Source organism: Manacus candei, unplaced genomic scaffold (assembly GCF_025592945.1).
Source record: "Manacus candei isolate 608988 ecotype Guabito, Panama unplaced genomic scaffold, ASM2559294v1 h1tg000043l, whole genome shotgun sequence".
Lineage (NCBI taxonomy): Eukaryota > Metazoa > Chordata > Aves > Passeriformes > Pipridae > Manacus > Manacus candei.
Genome location: NW_026138091.1, coordinates 15430243 through 15453379, shown reverse-complemented (window position 1 = coordinate 15453379; position 23137 = coordinate 15430243). Strand labels below are relative to the sequence as shown.

Here is a 23137-nt window from a genome sequence, read left to right as displayed (position 1 = left end):
TCTGGCTTTGTTTCCTCTGTTCTTGCCGTACATGGGCTCGGGGGTGCATACCCCTTTACAGTTAGTTTTCAAAATGAGGGAGGACTGAAACACACAAAAAAAAGGTTAGTAATGAGCAGTGCTGTCATCTGGTGGCGAAATTCCCACTTTGAACAAACTGACTATGCTTTTCAACGAATGGGTTTCAGTTTTGGGGGATGTTGATATAGTCTCCTTGGCATACAGACATGAATCTTGTATATTAGAAATAGGCAAAAACAGTGATTTTGCCCAAATTCACTAAGCCTTTTGAACTTCATTTTTGAAGAAGAATAGCACCCCAGAGGTAGGTTCACTGTGTTCAGGCTTTGAATTTTTCTTCAACTTCTGCAGCCAAAACATGACAATGTTATTGCAACATGCATTATAAATGTTACTTGTTGTGTGCAAATAGTAATGGAATGGAACACTAATGGTCAAATGGAATAAAATAAGTGCAAAAAGAAATTTCTCCGAGAAATATATTAAATGTCAAAGTACTATTTACTACTCTTACAGTTTTACCATTAGTACTTTTTTGCCACATTATACTTGATGTCCATACCTTTACATACCAGGAAAATACACTTTTTAGATCTAGCTTCAAAGGTTGTTTGTCTGTCTGTAACAGAACTGTAACAGTAACTGTATTACTGCCATAATTTAATCTCAAATAATACAGTGTCTGCTCACCTGGGGAGTCAGAAAAAGTGTACAGCAGTGACAAAATTGTTGCCTAATAATCCCTCTTCATACTTTTTAAGGCTGACTTCTTTTTGAGTTCTCTTAACCTTTAAAGTTAGACACAAGTGAAGAAAACAATCAGAAATCAAAGAACAGACCAAAATATTTTGCAATTATTCTTATCTACACATAAAGGTAGTATACCTGCCAACTGGTTTTCTCTGATATTAGACTTTTATTACAAACTTTATGAATGGATAACAAAATAGACTATGTGGATTTCATAATATAGTCATCTTTTGTCTTTTCTGAGTGCTTTCGTCTGAAGCTAAATGGTTAAAAATGCTGAAATTAAAATATAAGCTTTCATGTCTGCAAGAATTTTCCTTATTGCTGATCCATGTATCAGTCTGTGTTATGTACATCCTATATTTTGGAGTAGATTTCTTTTAGATGTATGGCACTTGTCAGAAAATCTTAACTTGCTGAATAAAATGCATCATTCTAGTTATGGATTTCCCATGCTGCTATAACTGTAATTTCTATGGGTCTGTGCTAATTATTGCAGTTGATAAATATGGAACATAGCTAACCATACAAAAAGTTTCTTTACATTCTTGAAATGCAAGAGTCATATTCACTGTCCTGTAATAACACCAGCAATAAAGAGGAAGTGAAACAGTAAAGATTTATTGTATTAAACAGATCTCAAGAATCAGTGAGAGTATGGACAGGGTAACTGTTCAGAGTCAAAGTAAAGGTATTAGCTGGGGTTTCATAATTTGATTGCAACCCATTGTTACACTTGTGTGGTCTATTAACTGTAGTGGTTGGTTTTCTTCACAGTTTAGATTTGCAGCTTAAATTCCAACTTAAATCAAAGGGATAGTTTTGTAAAAATACTTCCTGTAGTTTGCTTTGCTTAACTTTATAACCTGTTTTTATAGTTCAGTGTTAAAAAACTTGATTCTTTTCTGCCACTGAAGACCACAAAGTCATTGAGACTCATTGTTATTTTAAAACATGACAAGCTGGCCTTAAGACCTTAGGGATCCTTTCTTCAGAAGTCAAGCTGGTGATGGATAAGGAGCCATCAGAGCTATGTGTATCTTAACTGCAGGAGTTCAATTAAGAAGCCAAGAGTGTCTCAGGTATGCTGGCACAAATGGAAGCACTTGCTTTGATAATGTCTCTGTAGTTGCTCATTGCAGGTAGTTGGCTTCCCCCAACTCATTTCTGATTGCACAAGGAGGTTAGCCCAGAGGAATAACTGAAAGGACTGAGCTCCATCAATGCTCAGTGAGTGCTAGAGAATACTACAATGGGGAAATGCTATCAAAATCCTTGTGCCTGCATGAGGATTTGTCAGGAAATGGTGAGCTGTAAGATCTAGCATCTATTAGCCACAGCCCTGAGAGCTCTGCTGCCTTTCTCCTCCTTAGAGAAACACTGTTCTGCTGCCTATGCTGTGCAAAGAAAGTTTCCTTAGCCAGCGTTGATTTCTGCAAAGTCTGTTTTGCAGTTATTTTGCTACCTCATTCCTCTTGGTTTCCATAATGTTTGGCAGTATGATGGAGAATTTCCAATTGCTCCCACTTTACCCTACATCTATACTTATCAGCTCTTTTTAGATATTGAGATACCAAAACACACAAGTAATAGCCATTCTTGAAGACATGGCCTTTGTCAATGAACTTTTGAATATTTCTTCTTCAGTCCCTTCACCCTTGAAAGAATATTCACAAGTTCCTGATGGATATGATGTCAAAGATTAAATAAGATGAAAAATAGTGCATTAGAGTCACATGAGAATTTTTTCTTAACTTGAAAGCTATTCTAAGGCATCAACCAAACACAGCTGTAAGTTTCCAGACTGGATGTCTTTTACTTTGTATTTTCTCTTCATGCATATTAATAGGAAGGTCTTATCTAGTCAGATCAAAGTTCCTATAGGAAAAATACTCACATTTAAAAATTAATTACTGTGTTTAGCTTAAGTAATTAATTGGCATAATCACACATGCTTTTATAAACTAAACATTAACGTGAATATTGTATTTGGTGATAGTTCTTAAGATAGAACAGAAGTGTATAATTCCTAAGTTAAATTGAATTTTCATTTTATTATGAAATAGTTTTACAAATAGTGTTTCCTGAAAAAGTTTAATAAAAAGAGTAGGACAAACAAACAACTGACATTCATTTGTAATAAATTAAAAAGGGTTATTTCATAACTAAAAATGCTTTTTTCCTAACCCTTAAAACATGTTTGAAAGCCCTCGGAAATAGACCAAAAATTGTGTTGTGACTGTGTTTCATATCCTAAAATGGAATTAGACTTTTCGGGTGCTTGGAGAACATTTTAATAATTAAAAGTTCATAATTAGATGCTTATTTTCTGATACAGTGGTTGAAAAGAACATGAAACCCCATAACTCATTTGCAGAGAAGTGTTGCATTCAGGACTGATGATAAATGACACGATCCCCTCAGGATGAGAAATTTTGCTTCAGAAGCTATTAAAAACACTGGAACAAATTAACATTCAGCATAAATGGCAAACTATAGTGAAGTCTGCTGAGTTCTGTCCAGTATATTATGATCATCTTTAAGTGTATTATTTTGTAGCAGAGATTTAAACATTTATTACATTCAGAGTAAATTTTCATCAAAGAAAATTTTGCTATTAAAATAACTATTTCTCAGATCTCAAAATCCATAAAATCTTTACACAGAAAGGGTTATTAGACCACTCATTCTAATTCTTCTAAAATCACAGACTTTCGTGTTCCATTCAACTATTATCCTAGTACTCAACTTTGAGTCCGAGAATGTCTACGATAAAAATATATTTTGGATTTGGCTACTATATCTCTTCCAGAAAGTCATCATTCCTCAGTTTGAAGAAAACAGCAGTTAGAACATTTCCTTTTGAGTGTTTCAGTGTTTATGCACACAATTTCTGATATGTGCTTGTCTAGCATCAGCTGGTGGCCAGTGGCTCTTACCACAGCTCTTCTGTGCTTGCTGAAAGTCCCTTTTACATTCAGGATCTCTCAAGATTTTCACAATTTTTTTTCACAAATTGACAAGAACATAGCTGAGTTTCTTTAGCTTTCATTCAAACACCCTTTTCTCAGCCTACAATTACTTCCATAGTTCTTTTCTACATACTTTCTATTTTTCAATATCTATGTTTCAAATATGTTTAGAGTATTTAGGCTTCCATTATTGATCTCTCCTGAGCCATAAATAAAAAGCAGAGTTAAGCCAGGATCCTATTCACTACTTCCTTTATGTTATTTTCCCTTTCTTCCTATAGTATCAGAGGGACACTCCTGCTGAGTTGCTGGTTTGTTATGATGCCAAATTCTTTACAGACAGACTTATTGCTTGAAGTGTTTTTGTCATTGATGGCTCCTGTATTTCTTCCTCCAGCATATGCAGATTTGTATTTTTCTGACTGGGAACACTGCTCTAAAAATATTTATTCTTTTTAATCTGTTATATTTTCCATTGGTCCCAAATCTCTGATGGTTAAATTGAGTAGTACAAGACTGAACAGCCCCACTTTCTGATGCCAAGCTAATCACTTTCTTATGCATGTTTGCTAGCCAGTGTTTAAACTGGTTAAAACACGCTTTATTGATATTGTGTAGTGCTATATTTTTAATTAGAATATTGAATGATGCTAAGTCAAAAGGCACACAAAAGTTGAAGTGTATTATACCTACATCGTTACCTTTGGCAATCTAACTTAAAATCTCATCAAAGAGCAGAAGTAGATTTGTTTGACAAGGCTTATTTTGCACAGAACTATGTTGACTAGCATTAATTATATTCCTATCTTTTAATAATTTATTAATTAAATCTCTTTCCAGTTTTCCTATTATTTCTCTTGGGACTGATGGTGGGCGAAGCAGCCTGGGAGTACAGATATCATCTGTTTGTTCTTAGTGGAACGCCAAAAAAGATGTAGCACTGCTGCTAACTGGAAAATCAGTGACACTGTTCATGCCTCCTTTAGGTCCCCTAAATATGTCCTCTTTCTTACTTTTGACATGTTACATATTCTTTTACTAGCAGAAAAAAATCCCATCAGAAAATGTTGAAGGCCTAGTTATGCCATTGTGCAACATATTAGAAACAAAAGTAAACTTAGTGTGACTGTGGGAAAAGACATTGCACAACTCTACCACAGTTTTACAACATGATGATGTGTACTCAAGTTAGAAAGAGCAGTTGAAGAAGCTTGAATATGCATCTGTAACTCTTAAAGGCTGCTATGTTCTTGTTCCCAGAACAGACTTGTCAATGAGGTATAAAACAGAAAGGGGTACAGTCAGTTACATGTGCATTGGGATCTTTTTCTGGATTACAAAATCCATCTCAGAGTGTTCATTTCTGTTTCAGCTTTGTGGTACTGGTGGAGTTATACTTACATTTGTGTTGGATGCTTTCGGCTTCATACTTGGTGTTTCTGGTTCTGAATAGACTTTAAATTCATTGTGATTAGGAAAGCCAGGTAATAGACTACAGAAGTGCCTAGGAGGGGATGGATAATCTACTAACCATTAGATTTTATGATGTCCTTCACTCCTCAATTAATCTGAAATAATGTCTGCTGCTGTTGATATCATTTGAAGTTGGATTATATTTTATTATATTATATTTATTGGTTGGATTATATTTTTCTTCATGCATTTATTTACTCTTTCATGTACAAAAGAGTAAATACATTGTGGTATTAATTTTAGAGTACATATATGCTTGTAGATATGATTGTAGTAATCTCAAGAAAGATAATTTTTAAATTAGAAGAGAAAAATGTGTAGCATATTTCTGGTCTTTTCTCAGGATCATGGTTATCTTTTCTAATTATATTTTTCTTTATAATTATTCAGAGGGTTTGCTCAGCTGTGTAAGGGGAAAATGGTACACAAATAGGAAATGTGTGTGTAAAACTGAAAAAAAGATTAAGGTTGTTAATTCTATCCAAGTGTTATTAAAACTGAATCTATTGTTTTGAAGTGTTGTTAAGTAAGCATATTGGGAAATACTGATACTAGCAACTTGAAAATTCAGCAATTATTTCTATTCCTCCCCAGGTACAAACACACTTGGAAAATCAGTCTAGATACCACATACAGCAGAGCCAGAGGCACCAAGTGAAGCAGTACTTGACCCTTGATACCAAGCTGTCCAGCCAGACACTTTCCCTCTCCCACTCTCACACAATCCAGCCTGTGGGAGTGACCTCTATTCTCAGAAACGGACACATGCCTCCAGTCAGTGATATTGGCACACCGGAAAGCCCCGTTACCAAGCTGCTGGCCCTTGGAGGCGAACACGAAAATGCGGTAGGGCAGGGCCGGTGAAAGGAAAGGGGAACTGGGCTTTGTCTACTTCTACAGAAACATCACATGACCCATCTTGTACTAGTAGTGGGCAAGAGATGACTTTCTTTACTTTCATGGGGCCTTTGGTTACAGCACTTGCTTCCTGCATTCTTTTGGATTATGTGGGTTATTCCCTTGAATGCCTGTGAATAGCTTATTGCATGGTCAAGTTTTTAAGCTGCTGCCATCTAAAATGTACTGTAGCATCTTTTAATATATGTGTTATATGTTACTATATGTTTTCTGAATATGGACTTTGCAAAGGAAAACTTTTATTCCAGATGAGAGTTATTTCTGTCTAAAACTATTATTCTAGCTAAAAAGTTAAATACTAATTACCTTCAAGATGTAACTGAAAGAATCACTCATTCATTTTTCAGTTAGCTGATATATTTATACATGGGTTATCTTGAATAAATTGACATATATATGCTAACTTTAATGCCACCATTGACTTTAATAGAGGGACAGCTATTATACAATATTACATTCTCAGCCAGTGTGAGATGTAGATCGTTATGTCCTTTAGTACTTCAGTAGATTTCAAAAAAGACTGCTTATTAGGTAAAGGGGGAATTCCTACAGAAATGATACATGGAGATGTGTATTATATCTTGGACTCTAACAGAATAGAAGAATCTTACAAATACATTGTGACTCATCTGAGCATTTGGATGTTATGCAGCTAAGCATGAAGGAGCTGAAAAAATCCACAAAACTTCCTGGAGAGTTCTTCTGGGACCTCTCCATTCCTTCTGCATTGACAACCGATATTTTAAGCCAGGTTTATGGACTACTGGAGCTACTAGTCTGCAAAGATTATTTTAAATGGCCTCTGTGGAGGCCTTTATGGTCACTTCTGTGCTGGCAAGTGCAGTTGCTGGAACTACTGTCAGGTATTTTGGGTATCTGACCAGGAATAACTGGAGCCTACCCTTGTACCACTCTCTGTCCTGGCAAGCAAGATGACTGCTTGCAAATCCCTCTCCAGACCTGTGCCAGGTGAAGACTGAGTGATAGTTGGCACTGGCCAAAATTCTCATGGACATCTTCTTGATGATTTGAATAATCCCATCCCAGAGTCTCAGGGAGATGACTGGTACAGTGTAATTTCCTAATGTGGATATGCCTTGTGGTTGAGAGTAGGCTAGTGTTACATTAGTAAATAATATAGAGCCAACACCCAGGTGATGCAGTAAACAGTAGTCATTCCCATTGTCTAATTGCTGACATTTCTTGGCATCCTTTTGGCCTTGACAATGCTTTCCTAGGTAAGTCTGGGCACAACTCCTGGCAGAGCACTTCTCTGGTTTTAGAGAGGGAGGTAGAACCTCCATTTATATCATGGTTTGAGAGCCCTAAAATCCAATTCTTGAGTCCAGGCCCCTCTCCCACAACTCAGAGCAGTGTGAGATGGGTTTTCCAGACAGAAACATGAGACTCAATATGGGGGAAAGGGAATTATATTACAAATACTGTACAAATAAATATTATAATCATCATATACAGTCTTAACTATCTCTCCTATAATAAATCAGTGGATCCATTACAATAAATCAATCTCTTCTCCCTTCAATAAAAGTCCAGAAGGGAAAAGGAAAGATCCTCTCTACTCTCAGAGCAGCAGTCTCTCTAGGGCAGTAGTCTCCCTTCCTCCATGCAGCAGCTGTAGCTGGATTTCTTTTCATTACACATGAGGGGGGTCTCCAAGCCCCTCACAGCCCTTCGATTCCAGGCGAGGGTCTTTCTCTTCTGTGCGTTGTGTTCACTGGGACAAAGGTCACTTCACCACATCATATCATGAAGTGCAGGAGTCTCTGTGACAGTCCCTATCCTCAGGGGATTCAAGCTCCCTTGCAGAGTTCCCATGCTCTGTCATCAGGCTGCTAGCTTAGCAGTGGCAGCAGGGCGGGGGGTGAAGCCCTCCTCCGCATTCCTTTTGGCCGTCCCAGTCCAGCTTTCCAGGACTCCTGAGCTTCTTCGCTCTTCTCCGTCTCTCTGGTGCTGTATTTTAGGACTCCTCTCAAGTGCGAGTCCAGCACCCCTCCTCTCTAGGAGAGGTCTCCAAGGAGTTTGGGGAGTTTGTTTCAGTTATTACCCAAACTCTCTCTCTCTGTAGAGCTTAGTCCTGCTCTGTCTCCATCAGACATTTCTCTGTGTCTCTCCTCCTTGGCTGCAATGCCAGCTTTGCTGCTTCTTCAGTTTTTATCTCTTGGCTTTCAGCCATAGTCTCCGTTCACTGCTGTTTCTGTTGCTGCTTCTGCTGCTGCTTACAGTGGAGAAACATCCCCCAGCTCTTAGCTACAGATACTTAGCCCAGTCTAACACTGTTCCAAGTCCCTGTAGCCACCCAGCCAGGGGCTGGGGGGGGCCCAGTCCCCAGTGCAGTTCCGGGCCCCTTCTCCTCGTGGCCTCAGAACATGGCCACCTCTCCAACAACAACTATAACATCACCTTCTTTTCTGGTCTGCTTGTGATATGTTTATATTTTGCAGGAGCGCTGATTGGGTCAACCTCAAGAGAGACGCCACTCCCCTCGGGGATTACCACTTTTTATAACTCCAGGGGGGAAAATGTTTTTCCCCCACCACAGCTGTGCTGGGCCATGTGGCCTAAAAGTCTGTGTCAAAATGTCTCATGGCTGTGTGATACTTTCTTTTGTTGCAGAGGACCCTCTACACTTCCTTCAGCTCCCAAGAGCTGCACACAATAGAGTTAAAAGCGACATGTTCAGCATGGGATCTTTCCCAAAGTGATTTTTGTGAATGGAACCAGACCACAATTATCATTGAAAACTCGTGCTTTACTTTGTCCAAATCTGTATAAGTCTATGAGTCTGCAAACTATTCACGTTTCATCCCAAGTAATTAATGAGCTATTCCATCTGCTTCGGTAGTTTTTAACTCAGATTAGAGCAAAAATGGGAGCAGAAAATGTCTGGAAAAGTATCCAGTGTAAACACAACACAAACCTCTGCCTGCTAAATCTTGAGATCAGCATCTAACACCAAACCTTGAGAGACTCACACTCTTGCAGAACCACAGGTTCCTTTCAGCCTTCCTGCACTGTTGCAGAAATGCACTGTGGATATGATGCATTTGATCGAGATGACAGGTCACAGTGACAACATAGCAGTGCACTCCTGTCATCTGGTCATGATGTTGAAATAAGGGGTTAAAATAGGAGAATAGACTGATGCTTAAGAGGAAAGATGTGACTTGTTAAACCACAGCTGTTTTCATAAGAAGTAAAAAATGTGAATGTTGTGTAGACCTGTTTGAATTATTTGAATTTTAAGATATAAACTTCTAAAATTCAGTTTCATTGATGTAATAAATACTCAAGATTAATTCCTCTATATTTTCAAAATAACTTTTTTCCATTATTATTTGTAATGATTTGTCTTAAAATATTATTTTATCAGATGGAAGAGGTGATTGAAGACATAATCAATATGGAATCAAATTTTAATGATGAAGGCATAGGTTGTTCTGAAACTCCTTTACTAATGCAAAGAACTGTAAGTATTTTGTTGAATTCGTCTTGCTGTTTATACTAGAAAAAATTTTTGAGTGATTTAAGCACATCACAGTTCAGAAACTAAGGCATAGTATCAGTGGACTATTCTCATTTCTATTCAGTTGTTTGTCCTTTTGTCAATGTTAGAAAAGTTAGAAATGTAGAATGCTAGAAAAAGGGCTTCAGTGTGGTGTGACACAGCTGTTTTAATTGGTTTGAATAGCATTTAGGGTTCTAGCCCAGGAAAGATCTGGTGCATAAGCCATTGGAGTTACTAATTCCTATGCAGGACCATGGATAAAAGGAGTCTCTGAACACTATAAGACCTTTTAGAGTCTTGCTGAAAGATCCTTCTACCTTGACTAAAACAAAAGTCAGATCTTCCCCATGTAACAGTTTCTATGGTACAATGTCTTATGCTGAAGCAAGGATGGGCTCTATTTCTTGATTTTCATACAGACAAGCTGCATTTAGTCAAATAAATTCAAGGAAAAATAAGAGAAATGTAACTTTTCAAATGAAGTACTTTATGGGAATTAATGTAACAAACTTTAATTTTGTAATGTCTTTTTGTAAAGAAATGGCAGAGGACTAACAAAGGCTACTTATGTTTCCATAAATGTTACATCTTTGAAGAGGAAGGATGGACCTTTTCTGGACACAACAAAACCAGAGCATTATTATTTATGAAAGTAATACCTATCAATAACTGTAATGCACTTTATAGAAGGATGTACCCTGTACTCTCAACCCTAATTTAAAATGTACACTGATGTACACAGGGTTTTAAAATGTACACTGATAAAGGGAGACTTGAAACTTCACTCTGGTGAAGGCTGAAGGCTTTGACAATCTACCAAGTTAATTTCAGAATACGGTGTCAGGTGCTTGCTCTTAATCACCCTCTGGAGGAACATCTTTTTCTGACTACAGAACATCACTGGCTACAAATATACCTTAGGAGATAAGATCTCTACTGCTCTGTGTTACCCACCATACAGTCCAGTATTGATGCCAATTAATAGTTCCATGAACACCTTATATTTGCATGCCAGCTAGAGAACTAATACAGCTTGACTGATTTATACATATCTCAGTACAGAACATAGCAAAGAAATACCCCCTGGGAGTGAATTAATATTTTGTCTCAAATTAATGTGAGGCAGGGGAGGATTCTTTCGGGTGTGGTACTGTGGGATGGTGATGAGAGGCATGAATTCTGAGTTTTGGATTGAAGTCATACTCCCTTAATACCTTTTAAAATTGGATGATGTTAATCTATGCTAATTCCAGGCTCATTAGCCTTTATCTTCAGCCATGAAGGACATATCTCTCTAAAATATATTGAATATCCTATTCTTGATGAGCAAGGAAATATGCAATGACTTTTAGGCCTTGCTGATATTGTATTTGCAAAGATTTGGGACTCCTGCAGTGCCTTTGGTCCAAGCAGTGGTATTTGGATTTTTGTTTGTGCTGAGGAAATCATCAGGTAGGCAGGTAAGTCGGGGAATAGCATGCATTTCCCAATCTCTCTGTTCAATAATACGGCAAAATAAAGCCTGCCTTCAACAAGGCAAGTGAACTGTACCAGTGTGGAACAAATTGAGCAGTGCCTCTGCCTCTTCTGTCTTGTTTTTCGGTATTGTGTACTCCAAAAATATACTAAAGAAATATGCATACAGAGGTGATCTCAGGCATTTAGTTCATGGCACATGGTTTTATGGCACCTTTCAGGCAACATTCTAAATTTGCCTGCAAAATTTTGGTCATAAGCTGTGCAATAGAGAATGATAGAGAAGCAGGTGAAAAGTAAGTTTTTTAGATACAGTTTTTCATTATCACATTAAGCATAATGAAGTTTTCTTTGTCTGAGCTAAAAATGTACCAATTACAAGAGTGTTGGACTAGGAGACATGATCAGGAATAAGAGAACATCTAATTTCCCTGAGAAGGCATGCTGGGTTTGAGCTGTACTTAAGCAAAGACTTAAATTAGCTCTTATGTACTTCTGCACAAGCGCCTTGCTGTGGTGGCTGCCATCAATGTAGAGTGAGTGAGACGATAGGTGAGATTGAGTTGCTTGTGCAACTGTCTGATTTGGTGTTTGCTTTCTCTTTACACTTCTCCAGTGTAATGCTTAAGTATTTTTAGAGTTTCATCTTATATTTTCCTTACTTTGGATTGTCTTGATTTTTCAAACTCTGCAGAGTAGTCACCCTGAAGTTCTGAAATAATCTGACTGTCTTTCAGAATGTGTTACAAGACTCGGGTGTTCCAAATTCACAAAACCATTTTCTTTTCTCATTGTTCTCAATAGACAGTGGCTGACTAATCTTTCCATTTTTTACAGTACTACTTGTTGTGTGTTGCAGTGAATTAATGTTGCTTTAGTTAGATGCACCCATGTACCATTTTAATGGCACATTAAATGAGGACATTGAGTTCTGTGAGACCACTCATGTGAATAATTGCTCAAAGGCTCATTGTCTGACCCTGAATTAATGAATTACAGTTATGTATTAGTAGAATCAGAGAAGTGAAAACAAGAACATTCCTCCATCTCTCATTAAAATAATTACAGCTTCTAAAGCTGTAATTCTGGATTATGTGGCTTTTATTGTCTTTGGACCCAAATTTATAATTTCATAAAACTGTCTGGTCTTGGGTGGTGTGGCAGTTTGAGCCACATTAGAAATCCAAAATCCAATTTCCAGGCTTCCCCCACCCCTTCCCACAATTTATCTCAACACTGAAGAGAAAACTTTCAGGCAAGAGGCTTCTACAGGGGAAGGGGGAAGCATATATACATTTTATTTACACAAATAAATACTATACAAGCTAAAAGCAACTATATATATATTATTATACATTTCTATCAGTCCCTTCAAAGCTTCTCCCTCAATTAGTCCACAAAAAGCCTTTTCAGGCTGATAGGTAACCAGTCTCTCTCTTGTGGGAGTGTTCGGGGCCGCTGAACACTCCCCCACCAACCTTCAGCTGTTTGCTGCAGTTCTTTCTTCTTCATGAAGTCCAAGAAGATAGCTTTGAGTCTGTCCTCTCATACCTCGGTTCGTAGGCTGCTGTAGTGTAGTCAGTTTATCAAGTGTCCTCCAAGTCAGTTTTCGGCTGCCCTCGGTCAAACCTCGGCAGGGCAACTCCTGAGCCTCTCTTTCTGGCCCGTCTCCAATTTCGCCTGGGATTCTTCTCCCTGGCACCGAGCTCCATTCAGCCCGTCCACTTTGGCTCCGCTTCAGTGCTGAGCCTTGCATCCACTCGCTCCTAACAGTGAGAGAGGAAAGCCCCCTAGCCTTGGCCACAGGCAGCTCGGTCCAGTTATACACTGTCCCAAGCGTCCCACAGCTGCAGGGGCGGGGAAGAGGGCCTGGCCTCCTCCCTCTTACCTCAGGTGTTGTGAGTCGCGTCCCTCACAAACACTCACTCCAAATGCTGCCTCTAATTCTGGCTTAGGCAGAATTGGGCAGGGCTCCCCTCCCGCAAAGGGGGGAAGAAGGAGGCCCAGCCACCCCCTACACCTTCTACACCTACACGCAGCAGCAGACACAGACAGAAAATTGCCAACAGTTTCCAGTGGCTCTGTATATATGACTTTTTTCAGCAGAAGCGAACAAGATGAGTGGTGACTGGCTGTCCAGGGAACACTGCCCTGGCACCCAGTCACCTCTGAGCCCCCCGGCTCTCAGGGGGGCCAATCTCAACCCATGACAGGTGACAACTTAAGAATTGTTTAAAATAGGGAATTCTCTGTCTGTGTTTCTGTTTCTCTTCACAGTACACTAATGGCAGAAACCTACTTTTTATAACAAGTTTTTAGAAGTTCAGTTAAAATATAAGACCAGGTCCTCCCTATATGCAAGAGTTCTTGATTCCTCTGAAAGTATAACCCCCATGAAGATGACACCAATTTAAAGCCATTTTTCCTTGTTGTAATAATTACTTTCATGATACTTTTATTAACAGACAGAAGCATATTTATCTATATTATAAGAAATTAATTTTTTTTCTAAATATCAAATTAGGAGGAACATATTTATTCCCAACCTTATATCAATCATTAGAAAAATGAAAGAAAGAATATATGAGTGAATTTTAGAAGTGAACTAATGCCATGTGTGTCAGCTATGGTGACAGACATTTGAAAAGCAAATACTTTTCATTTTTATCAGAATTTCATTTTTATTCAAAATCTTTACTGTCTATTCAATATTTGGTAGTGAATTTAAAGTTTATTAACTTTCAAATGTTCAGAACATAGTAAATTTAGATATTTAGGTTAATGTAAAGTGTATATTACACCATCATCAAAAGTTCAGGGCAGGTATTAAAAAGCTGTGCTCTACATTGCTTTTAGTATCTGAAAAAGAGAAATTTAAGAACCATGCTGTATTAAAGCAGATTTGGAGAGCACTAGTCACAGTGAAGAGAAACAGAAAAGGGCAAAGTTGAAAAATAGGATCTCTGTTTTTCAGGGTGTGATTTAACAGTGTGTGACTTTGTGAACCACTTCTTGGCACTAAATGTTGTTTTGTTTTGACAGTATATGTATACAGGCCTAGGACTCACCAGAAAACCCAGTAATCTAGCAAGCACAGTGGAGATCTGTATGAAAACAGTTGGCCTTTTACCAGTACTTTCATTCAGAAATAACTGTTGCAGCCCAGATAATCACTGTAAAACTGTGATAATGTCCTCTGCTTGACATGCAGTCCACTAAAACTTACATCAACAGTATTAGGAGATTGACTGGCTAGGAATAAGAATGAAAGGAGAGGATATTAATGTTTTGCAAGGGCACAGGCCTCTCTTGCACAGTACTGGGTGGGACCAGCCAGGAAAACAATTTAATTTTGTGAACATTTTCAAGGATTCTAAGTTGTCATTTTTCTGGCAGACAAAAAAACATAAGCTTTCAGTAGTATTCTTGAAGAAGCCTGAGGGGAGAGGCTCTGTAGCAGGTAGATGGCTGGTGATGAGAGCTAAGGAGTAGTTGCAGAGCAGTGCTTTGGGCAGAGCACTACCATGAAACTGGACTTCAAGAAATTGAAAAGGAGCAGGTTCTTTCAGATTGCTTGGTAGAAAATTGAAAGCTTCTCTATGGAAAACCTTTTTGTTGATTTTTTTTAACATGTCCAGTACTAAATAGAGCCAAGAAAAAGTGTTTTCATGTTGATATAGGAAGAAATTCTTTACTTTGAGGGTGCTGAGACACTGGAACAGGCAGCTGTGGATGCCTCAACCCTGGCAGCGTTCAATGCCAGGTTGGATAAGGACTTAAGCAGCCAGGTCTAGTAGGCGATGTCCCTGCCCATGGCAGGGAGGGTTGAGACTACATGATCTTTAAGGTTCATACCAACCCCTTAGCATTCTACGATTCTATGATTTATTTGTAATATATGTTATTTAATTACCTCCTTGAATGAGCTTTCTAGCAGGAATGTTTCCTGAAAGCAATGGCTTCTATCCACTAGAAACGGGATATTGTTATTATATATATATAAATGCACCATAAGTATGATCCGAAGAATTATTCTCAGTCAGGAAGCAGAATAGCCTTAGCCCGAGACAAAGGTAGAGCATATATCATTTAAAAAAAGTTATTTAAAAAAAAACTCTCCAAAATATTTTCCAAAAAATGATTCTTTTCTTTAAAGGAAATAAATACTTAGAGATTTGAAACAGCATTAATTCCTCCAACGGTTCCAGCTATAACAGTGTATTGAAGTCATTATGGTGATATAGGTGCTTTGAAGTTTGCATCACCTCAGATATTTAGAGCTATCACAAACAACGAATCTTTTGTTGAGAACTTTGTCTATTTGTAAAGCTAACCAAATTTCTTTAGTCCTCATTTGCATCTGACTTGATGTATGTGGTATTTATAAGCTGGGAAAAGAAGAATTAAATCACTAACAGAGAAAGGAAGCAAAAGCACCTGAGCATGCTGAAAGGCAGGAGTTGTGCCAGCTGTGAGCTGGGGGGCCCACTGGGCAGGGGGAAGGGTGGCAGAGAGGGGAGCACAATGCTGTGGGAAGGTGATGCCTTGCAATGAGTCAACTCTTGAGGGGTCCTGTGAGGCTTCACTGCTTCACTTCCATGACTTCATTTCATACACTTATAGTTTAGTATTTCACTAAGATTGCGAGCTACTGTCTGCTTCCAGTCCACTTGGGAGTCAAGTCAGTGGGATTGCTTCACTTTTGTCACTCCTGCAGGAAAAGTTGCAGAGAAAATCTTCAGTTGCCCTGCGGCTTGCTTGTCTGTTTTGCTCCTATGGCATTTGAAAAAAATCTTGTGTTGTACAGGCATGGAGTAGAAGTTAGATCAGGACAAGACAGGATAGATATTTTCCTTCTTTAATTTTTATGATTCTATTAACTACAGTTGGTATAAAGTCCTGGTAAATCTGTTAACTCTACCTTTGATTTTATGAAGACACTATTTATTGGTAAAACACGGTTCACTCAGTCTGCAAATCTCACTGCCATTACAAGGTCTTTGAGGTCACAGTTTCTCATCATGACATTAATAATTTGTATTTGTATTAATTATTTGTCAAATACTGATGGTTACCATCTGGATGGATTACAAAAATTGCCGTCTCTCCTATTCTCAGAAATCATACAGAAAGAAGAAATCCAAGTAGGAATGCTCTAAAGTATTTTATTCAATAATTGCTGTGATTATTCAATCATGAAGTAAACCTGGCTTTGCTTTAGAGGTGCATATAGTATTGCTGATCTAGGCAGTCCCCTGCTGCATAATCATAAGTATATTTTATTTAGTGAATACTGATGTCATTTGGCAAACTTTATAAATTGATAACATCTGCTAAAGTTCAAAACCATTATAGAGAAAGGGACAGAGTAAACATTAACAACCTCGTTTGCTTAGGTTGGGTAACTTGAAGAGGCTGCATAACATCCATGAAAATGCTTTGTCAGTCACAGTCTACACTAGATTAGTCTTAAAGTCCAAGGAAGCATCAAAGTTCACCTACATATAGAAACTTCTTTCTAGCACTCTCTGGCATAATTTCCAAGTTTAATGAAAAAGAAAAATGAAGGAGAAGGAACAGTCAGTAGCTATTGAGAAAATAATAGACTCCTCAAAAATAAAACTGGTGAGCAAATATTTTGTTTGTCTTTCTTCAATGCTATAAAGATACTAGTTAGGAAATTGTGTCTTTCAGTTGCTTCAGTTGCAAAAAACTAACAATGAAAGGCACAAGTGGAGAATTCAGGCTAGTTTCCTGCAACTGGAGGTGTCTTTTGTTAACACTGCCTCTGCAGTTTTGAATGTCATATGAATGTCAGATAAAGGTTTTCTTTTGATATTTCACACAATTTAGTAGTTTGAGGCTGAAATGGGCAGTGTACAGCTCTCATGCCTGCTCTAAATTCTCCAAATAGATTAGGTATGAGTGTCTGAAATTTACCTTATGGTGTAGAAAAGGTATTCATAGCACACAGCATACATTACTTTGGGTCAGGAGAAGAACTGTGGTCCACTTTTACATAGCTGCAGCACTCAACAGCTATGCAAAATGCCCAAATACTTAATCTCTCTCTCTAACACTCTAACATGGCCAATGTCTACTAACCCTTCTCTATTTTGGGGGTAGAAGTCTCTGGCTAAAGGGAGACAAGACTCCATAACTCTGAACTGAAGGGAAAATTCCTCTTTGGTTTTCTCTTTTTAGAAGGTAAATAGACAGAAATGAAAGTATTATTCTAAAATATACAGTTGTTTGTATACAAGTATCTCTTATAAACATGGTCTTTATCTCAGACCTTAATGTTTATTGGACAGAGGTAAGTGAAAAGGATAGTTAAAACAAATTTCTAATTCTCCTAATATTCATACCTTACTAATTCTAAGCAAATTCCTGCTGTTTGGGGCCACCAAGCAGATTCTGTCATATCCCAAAGCCTCTGCTGCATGTCTCATGCTGTTGTCTGCATACAGCAATGCAAGACTTGAAGTCCCTAGGAGACAACAGGGAATAAAGAAGGCTACATTAAGCTCATTGGGGTCCTCAGTGCATAGGTTACAGTCACTTCTGGAAATAAACTTTATGAATTTCTGTCAATGGCATTTATATAGGTTGAATAAAAGACTGAATACTCAGAGGTAACAACAATGGCCATTTTGTTCTCCAAGTGCAGTCAAGCTTTTTACTGCAAGATAAAGCTAACTTGCAGAAAAATCCAGATTTTTTGAAGTCCATTTTGAGAAGCAAACTTCTGAAAAATACAATAGGTTTTCTTAGCACTTCCTTCTCTATCAGCCTAGGCCTTCTACGACCTTTAATATATGTGTGCAGTAGTTTATGAAGTATTTGACTATTATATTTATACTAGAAATAAGCATTTGTGAAAATATCTGAAATCAACCACTACACCAAGGAGTTTCAATCAAAACTGAACTCTGCATGGTACATCCATGTGAACACACTGGGTCGTTAAAATCAGTAAATACCTTACTGTAATATATTCAGATATTTAGATGATAAGTGAAATCTAAGAGGATATAATATAAAGCATATATATATATTATAAATACTGGCAATAGAGATATTAACACACACATACATATATATATATATATGAGCAAATGCCTCATATTCTAATTCTGAAAAAAAATCTCTTTTTCCCTTCTTCCTCAGCCTCAATTTTTCACTTTTTTTGTATTTTCGTGCTTATGTTAGGTCATTGTTTTTAGAGGAAGAATTTGAATGGTTTGGTATATGCATTTATGTATGGTATCCAGCAAAATTGAAGTCAGATGGAACCAGGAATTAGTACATTAGCTGGTGTTACTAGTGAAACAATCTTAGTAAAACAGGTAACAGATCTGTCATTTAATTGTCATCTTTAGGTTTCAGAACCTGGGGGTTAGTGGGTAGTACTCCCATTTCCAGCTGGATGTTGGATGATGACATAATCAGAGCATCACTTTACTTCTGGACTGTGTGTTATGCTAATTTTATAATCAGAAATGCCAAGAATATCTAAAAACATACGATTAAGAGATAATAATTGAAAGAGAAGATATCTCCTGCAAAGGGTTGATTCTCCAGAAAATTCCTTTGCATGGTCATATTTGATCAGACATTTATCTAGACAATGGACTTGTACGTATATGATCAGGGCAGGAAGGTACTGTGACTGGGAATATGAACAGAGTTCATTTTTCTCTGATGAATAATGAACCAGCTTGATGATCATTATTTGAAGATAAAAAATGAACCAGTTTTCATGCATAATATATAATATGTAATATAATATATCTGAACATTAAGTCCCTGGTTGAGGAGTCTGTAATTATGAACCATGTTAAAGATAAATATAGAAGAAGATACAATTTATTCAAATGAAAACAAGCCTGAGAAGGCTAGAATATTCTGCTGTTCTCCTTAGATAATAAAAAGAGAAACTAGAACATTTGAGTATTTGTTACTGAAAACCATATATTCTCAAATATAAGTATTTCGTATTGCAATTACAAAAGGACCTAAAACATTTAGCTGTGAATGATATCTTCTTGTTCTAGACTTCAAAACCAGTGTACTACAACTTCTTTGGCAACTGAGAGTGTAAACAAATCCTTGCAAATAGAAAGGATAACAGAGCTTATGTTCAGCTTTCTTCAAGTAGCACAGCAACTGAAAAAGAAAGCCAGAGGCTGAACCCTAGTCTTCTCAGCACAGGACTTGCATTGACTCACAAGTTTGCACATCCTGTCTGCAATATCTTTGAAAAGATGAAAATCACAATTTACTGGAACACACATTAAAGATACAAGAATTACCCCAGTTTTCCTACTGTTTAAACTTGGAAACACCCTCTATACCATATCTTGCTATTTAGCAAATGGATTTTCGATGGATGGATTAATATACGCTTATTGATCAACCACTATTTGGTCAAATTCAGTGCACATTTTGATGTCAATCTGTGAACTTGAAAGACAGAAAAAATGTTTTGTTTACCTATCATGAATAAATAGCAAAGCCATGAAAAGCAATTAACTGTGTTCTTATGTTTTGTACCCCAGTAACACAAATACTGAACAAACTTTTACTCGATGCGTAAAATGAACTGTGGACACTATTCCAAGTTTAGATTTTTATATTTGGGATGCATATATGGGATAAGAATATAAAAAATTTACAAAATCCTTTTTTTTTTTTTTTAATGAATGAGAAAGAACCACATTGAAATAGATGGGTGCTAACATATTTTGGGGCTAAGAAGAGGAAGCAGCCTCATTTTACAAAACCGTTCTTGGAACTGATGCTATCAACTAAGCTCATGAAAACATGATTGAAGTTGGGATGTATTTAGGGGTGGGAAATGATGAAGTATTGCACTAATCTTGTTTTTGATGCAGTCTGAGCAAGTACCAATTTTTATCTAGCACAGAAAGAAATTTTCTCTTGCAGATGCAGTACTCAGCCTTTCAGAGTAGGCAGCTGCATAGTCTCAACTTGTGACAAGTAAAGCAGCATGTGTTGTGGTTCACTGTTACTTGAGTTTGCTGAGTCTGCTGGTGCAGTACAGGCAATCTGATCAAGTGTAATAGGGTCAATGATGCTCAGAATGGTCTGTACTGCACTGCAGCTGCTGTGGATGCGTGCCATACTTCTCTTACTGCAGGAAACATAGGCATGCAGGCACACATCGTAGGTTGTGTGTCTGCAGTTATTAGGACTGGAAAAGAGAGTAGCAAAGGAAGTTTCTGCAGGACTATTTCTGCAATATGCTTCCCACTTGTTTTTTTCATGGACACTTCTGACCTGGGCAGAATGAAGACCTCTGATAGAGACAGTCTGGTCCTTACCTCTGTAGCTGGCACATCTTGACCCTTCTGATCTTACATGTGGGCTTTTGAGTGGAACTGTGAAGAAGTAAGGCTCTGGGAGAAACGGTAGAGGAAATAAGCCTCCACTAATAGGACAGTCCATTCTGCTGTATGTTCGCAGGTTCCTCAAGGGAAAGCAGGCTAGCTGATGAACTGTTTTGACCTGTTAGGACAGTCCAGATACCTTTGGTGAAAAGCTCTTGCTATCCTAGAGTTTAGCCATTTTTGACAACTAGGAGACATGTGGTGTCTGCTCTTTAAAAATGTACACCCTCCATCATCCTTGATTACTGGCATCCTTTGGATATATGGAGAGCTGTTTCCTACTGGAATTAGTCTTTCTTGTTAGTCCTGCACATCCAAGGTTTGTTGATTGTAACCTTCTTGTATGAATGAATATTAGTAAAATTCAACACAGATTATCTAAAAAGTAACCGAACAGAATTGTTTTTAGGTTAAGGAGCAAGATAAAGAGATTATAAAGATTTTTTTCTGCAAATAAAAGATATTAACGAAGTGCACCAACAATCAATCCTCGGCCTCAGTTTATTTAATATTTTTACTAGTGATATAAAAATACATTTATGCTGATGAAATTCACTGAGGTAGCAAAAGTAGGAAGTATTGCCAATACAAAGGAGGATGAGGATATCATAGGGGAAGAATTATGTAAGAATATAAGACTGTGATGACAGAATGGTCTAAATGGAAGGAGTGTAATAGTATTGAGTGCAAGGTCATTTATTCAAATACTAATAACAGAAATGTCTGCAGTAAGCTGAGAGCTCATTAACTGGAGATGACAGAAAAAGATCTGGTTATATTAGTTGCCCAGAGGATAACTGTAAGCCATCAAAATGATGGGAGTGCAAAACACAGATAAATATGATCTTAGTATCCATCATGAGACATATTTCCAAGAGACATAAGGAAATATTCACTGTGGGATTCACTGAGCACAAAACTTCTGGAATGTTCTAGACAGATAAAGGTGTCCACCCTTCAGAAAAACTAATTCAAAGCAGGAAAGGTAGAGAGAGGCTTGTTAGTACATATAATATCATGGGAATTCTGTCTAAAGGAGCATGACCTGTTTTATTTAGCAAAGCAAACTCTTAAGGGAGCTATGTTCACTCACAGTAGTCACATGGGGATGTTGAACAATGAACTATATGTCTTAAAGGAACACAAAACCAAAACAAAATTTGTCTGCAAATGGAAATAAAGGGAAAGCTTTCTGACAATAACTTCCAATCATTCAACTTTTGTAACATACTCAAATTAAAAATATTTGAGATGTAAAACCTAATTGATCTTAGAATATTATTGTCTTATGAAATAGATTATGTGATAACACATTAAATGAACCCAATATCCATGAAATGTTTTCTAGTCCAGACTGGGCATTACCACATTCAACAGAATTTTTAAATTAAGAAAAGTCTAACTGACTTTGGAAAAGGGTTGGACTGATATTCTCTAGCTGTGCCACACTGATTCTGATAGAGCTATGATCCTTACAGACTTGAATGCTAGCGTGAGGCAAACACATCATATAAAGATTAGCCAAAACGGAAAAATACTTAAATAATATGTGATCATGCAAGTGAACACTGTTGAAACATAGAGCTCTAGGGGCTACAGATGAACAGGCACAGACAACTTGTATCCATAGGTCTTATCATCACATTAAGAATCCTTCTCTTGGAAGGTATGGAAATGGCTTAAATCTTCCTGGAAATAACATGATGTTTACCAACAGCTATCATGCTATGGGATTTGGAATACTACATTATTTACCTTAATAAGGTAGTATGTTTCATATCTTAGTAATGGTTTCCTTCAAAGAAAAAACCCCAAAACTTGGTATTAGAGACTGCATACTGTGATCACAATTGTCCATTGGCAATTATCCATACTAACAAACCCTTAGTATTTGCTACACTTTCCTGCCTGCATAGCAGTTCAGACCCAAGTATGAACGTAACAACCTTCTTTCAACTAGACCTTCATAGTACTTGCCTTGAACACTGCCAGCAAGCACAAGGTCACAGGCTCTTGTGAGGTGTACTCACTCAGGTACTGCAGCTGAAGTTTGCTTTTATAATTGGTCTAAGCTTCAAAATTGAGCATCTTTCAGGACTGAGCCCCATAAATGGAAATTCTCATGTTCCAGTCTTTGCACACAGGAATTGAAGATCCCATGACACTTTATACAAAAGGAAGAATGTTAACCCCAGTGTCCTTGCCAAATGCTAACTTTGTTAATTACAGTCTTTAATTCTCCTTGCAGTTTTAATTAGATATGGTATTATTCTCTTCCTATACCACATTGTAACTGGTTATTCCCACTTGACCATTTGCTGTGCTAAAGGTAGTTGATCTTTTCTCCAAAGCTGGCTGTATTTTAGAAGTAGGAAAGATGCCTTATTATATTCTGTTATTTTTAATATTTGTCTACTCATCCCTTACAAGCTGCTAGCATCTAAATTCTCAGATCCATATACATAAATATATGTATCATGAATTCAAAGTTTGGAAATTATGTGACTTACCAGGACTTCTCAAAACAACACAGGTGTGAATCAATACAGGTTATGACACCTGCGGGGTAATTTCCTGGGACTTATGAA

The 23137-nt window shown here is 37.5% G+C and overlaps 1 protein-coding gene across 3 annotated transcripts in view; it reads left to right on the top strand.

Annotated features, from left to right (window-relative positions):
* The first annotated feature begins 5782 nt into the window (after nucleotides 1-5782).
* TFEC (transcription factor EC) overlaps nucleotides 5783-23137 on the top strand; it is a 38833-nt gene continuing 21478 nt past the window's right edge. For 2 of the 3 annotated variants that reach the window (XM_051795586.1, XM_051795587.1), the window contains exons 1-2: nucleotides 5783-6062; nucleotides 9526-9621. In XM_051795586.1, the coding sequence (XP_051651546.1) occupies nucleotides 5982-6062; nucleotides 9526-9621 (177 nt within the window). In that variant the 5' untranslated portion in view covers nucleotides 5783-5981. Of the gene's footprint in view, nucleotides 6063-9525; nucleotides 9622-16692; nucleotides 16762-23137 lie in introns of those variants that run through there. The other variant, XM_051795585.1, reaches the window with a different exon arrangement.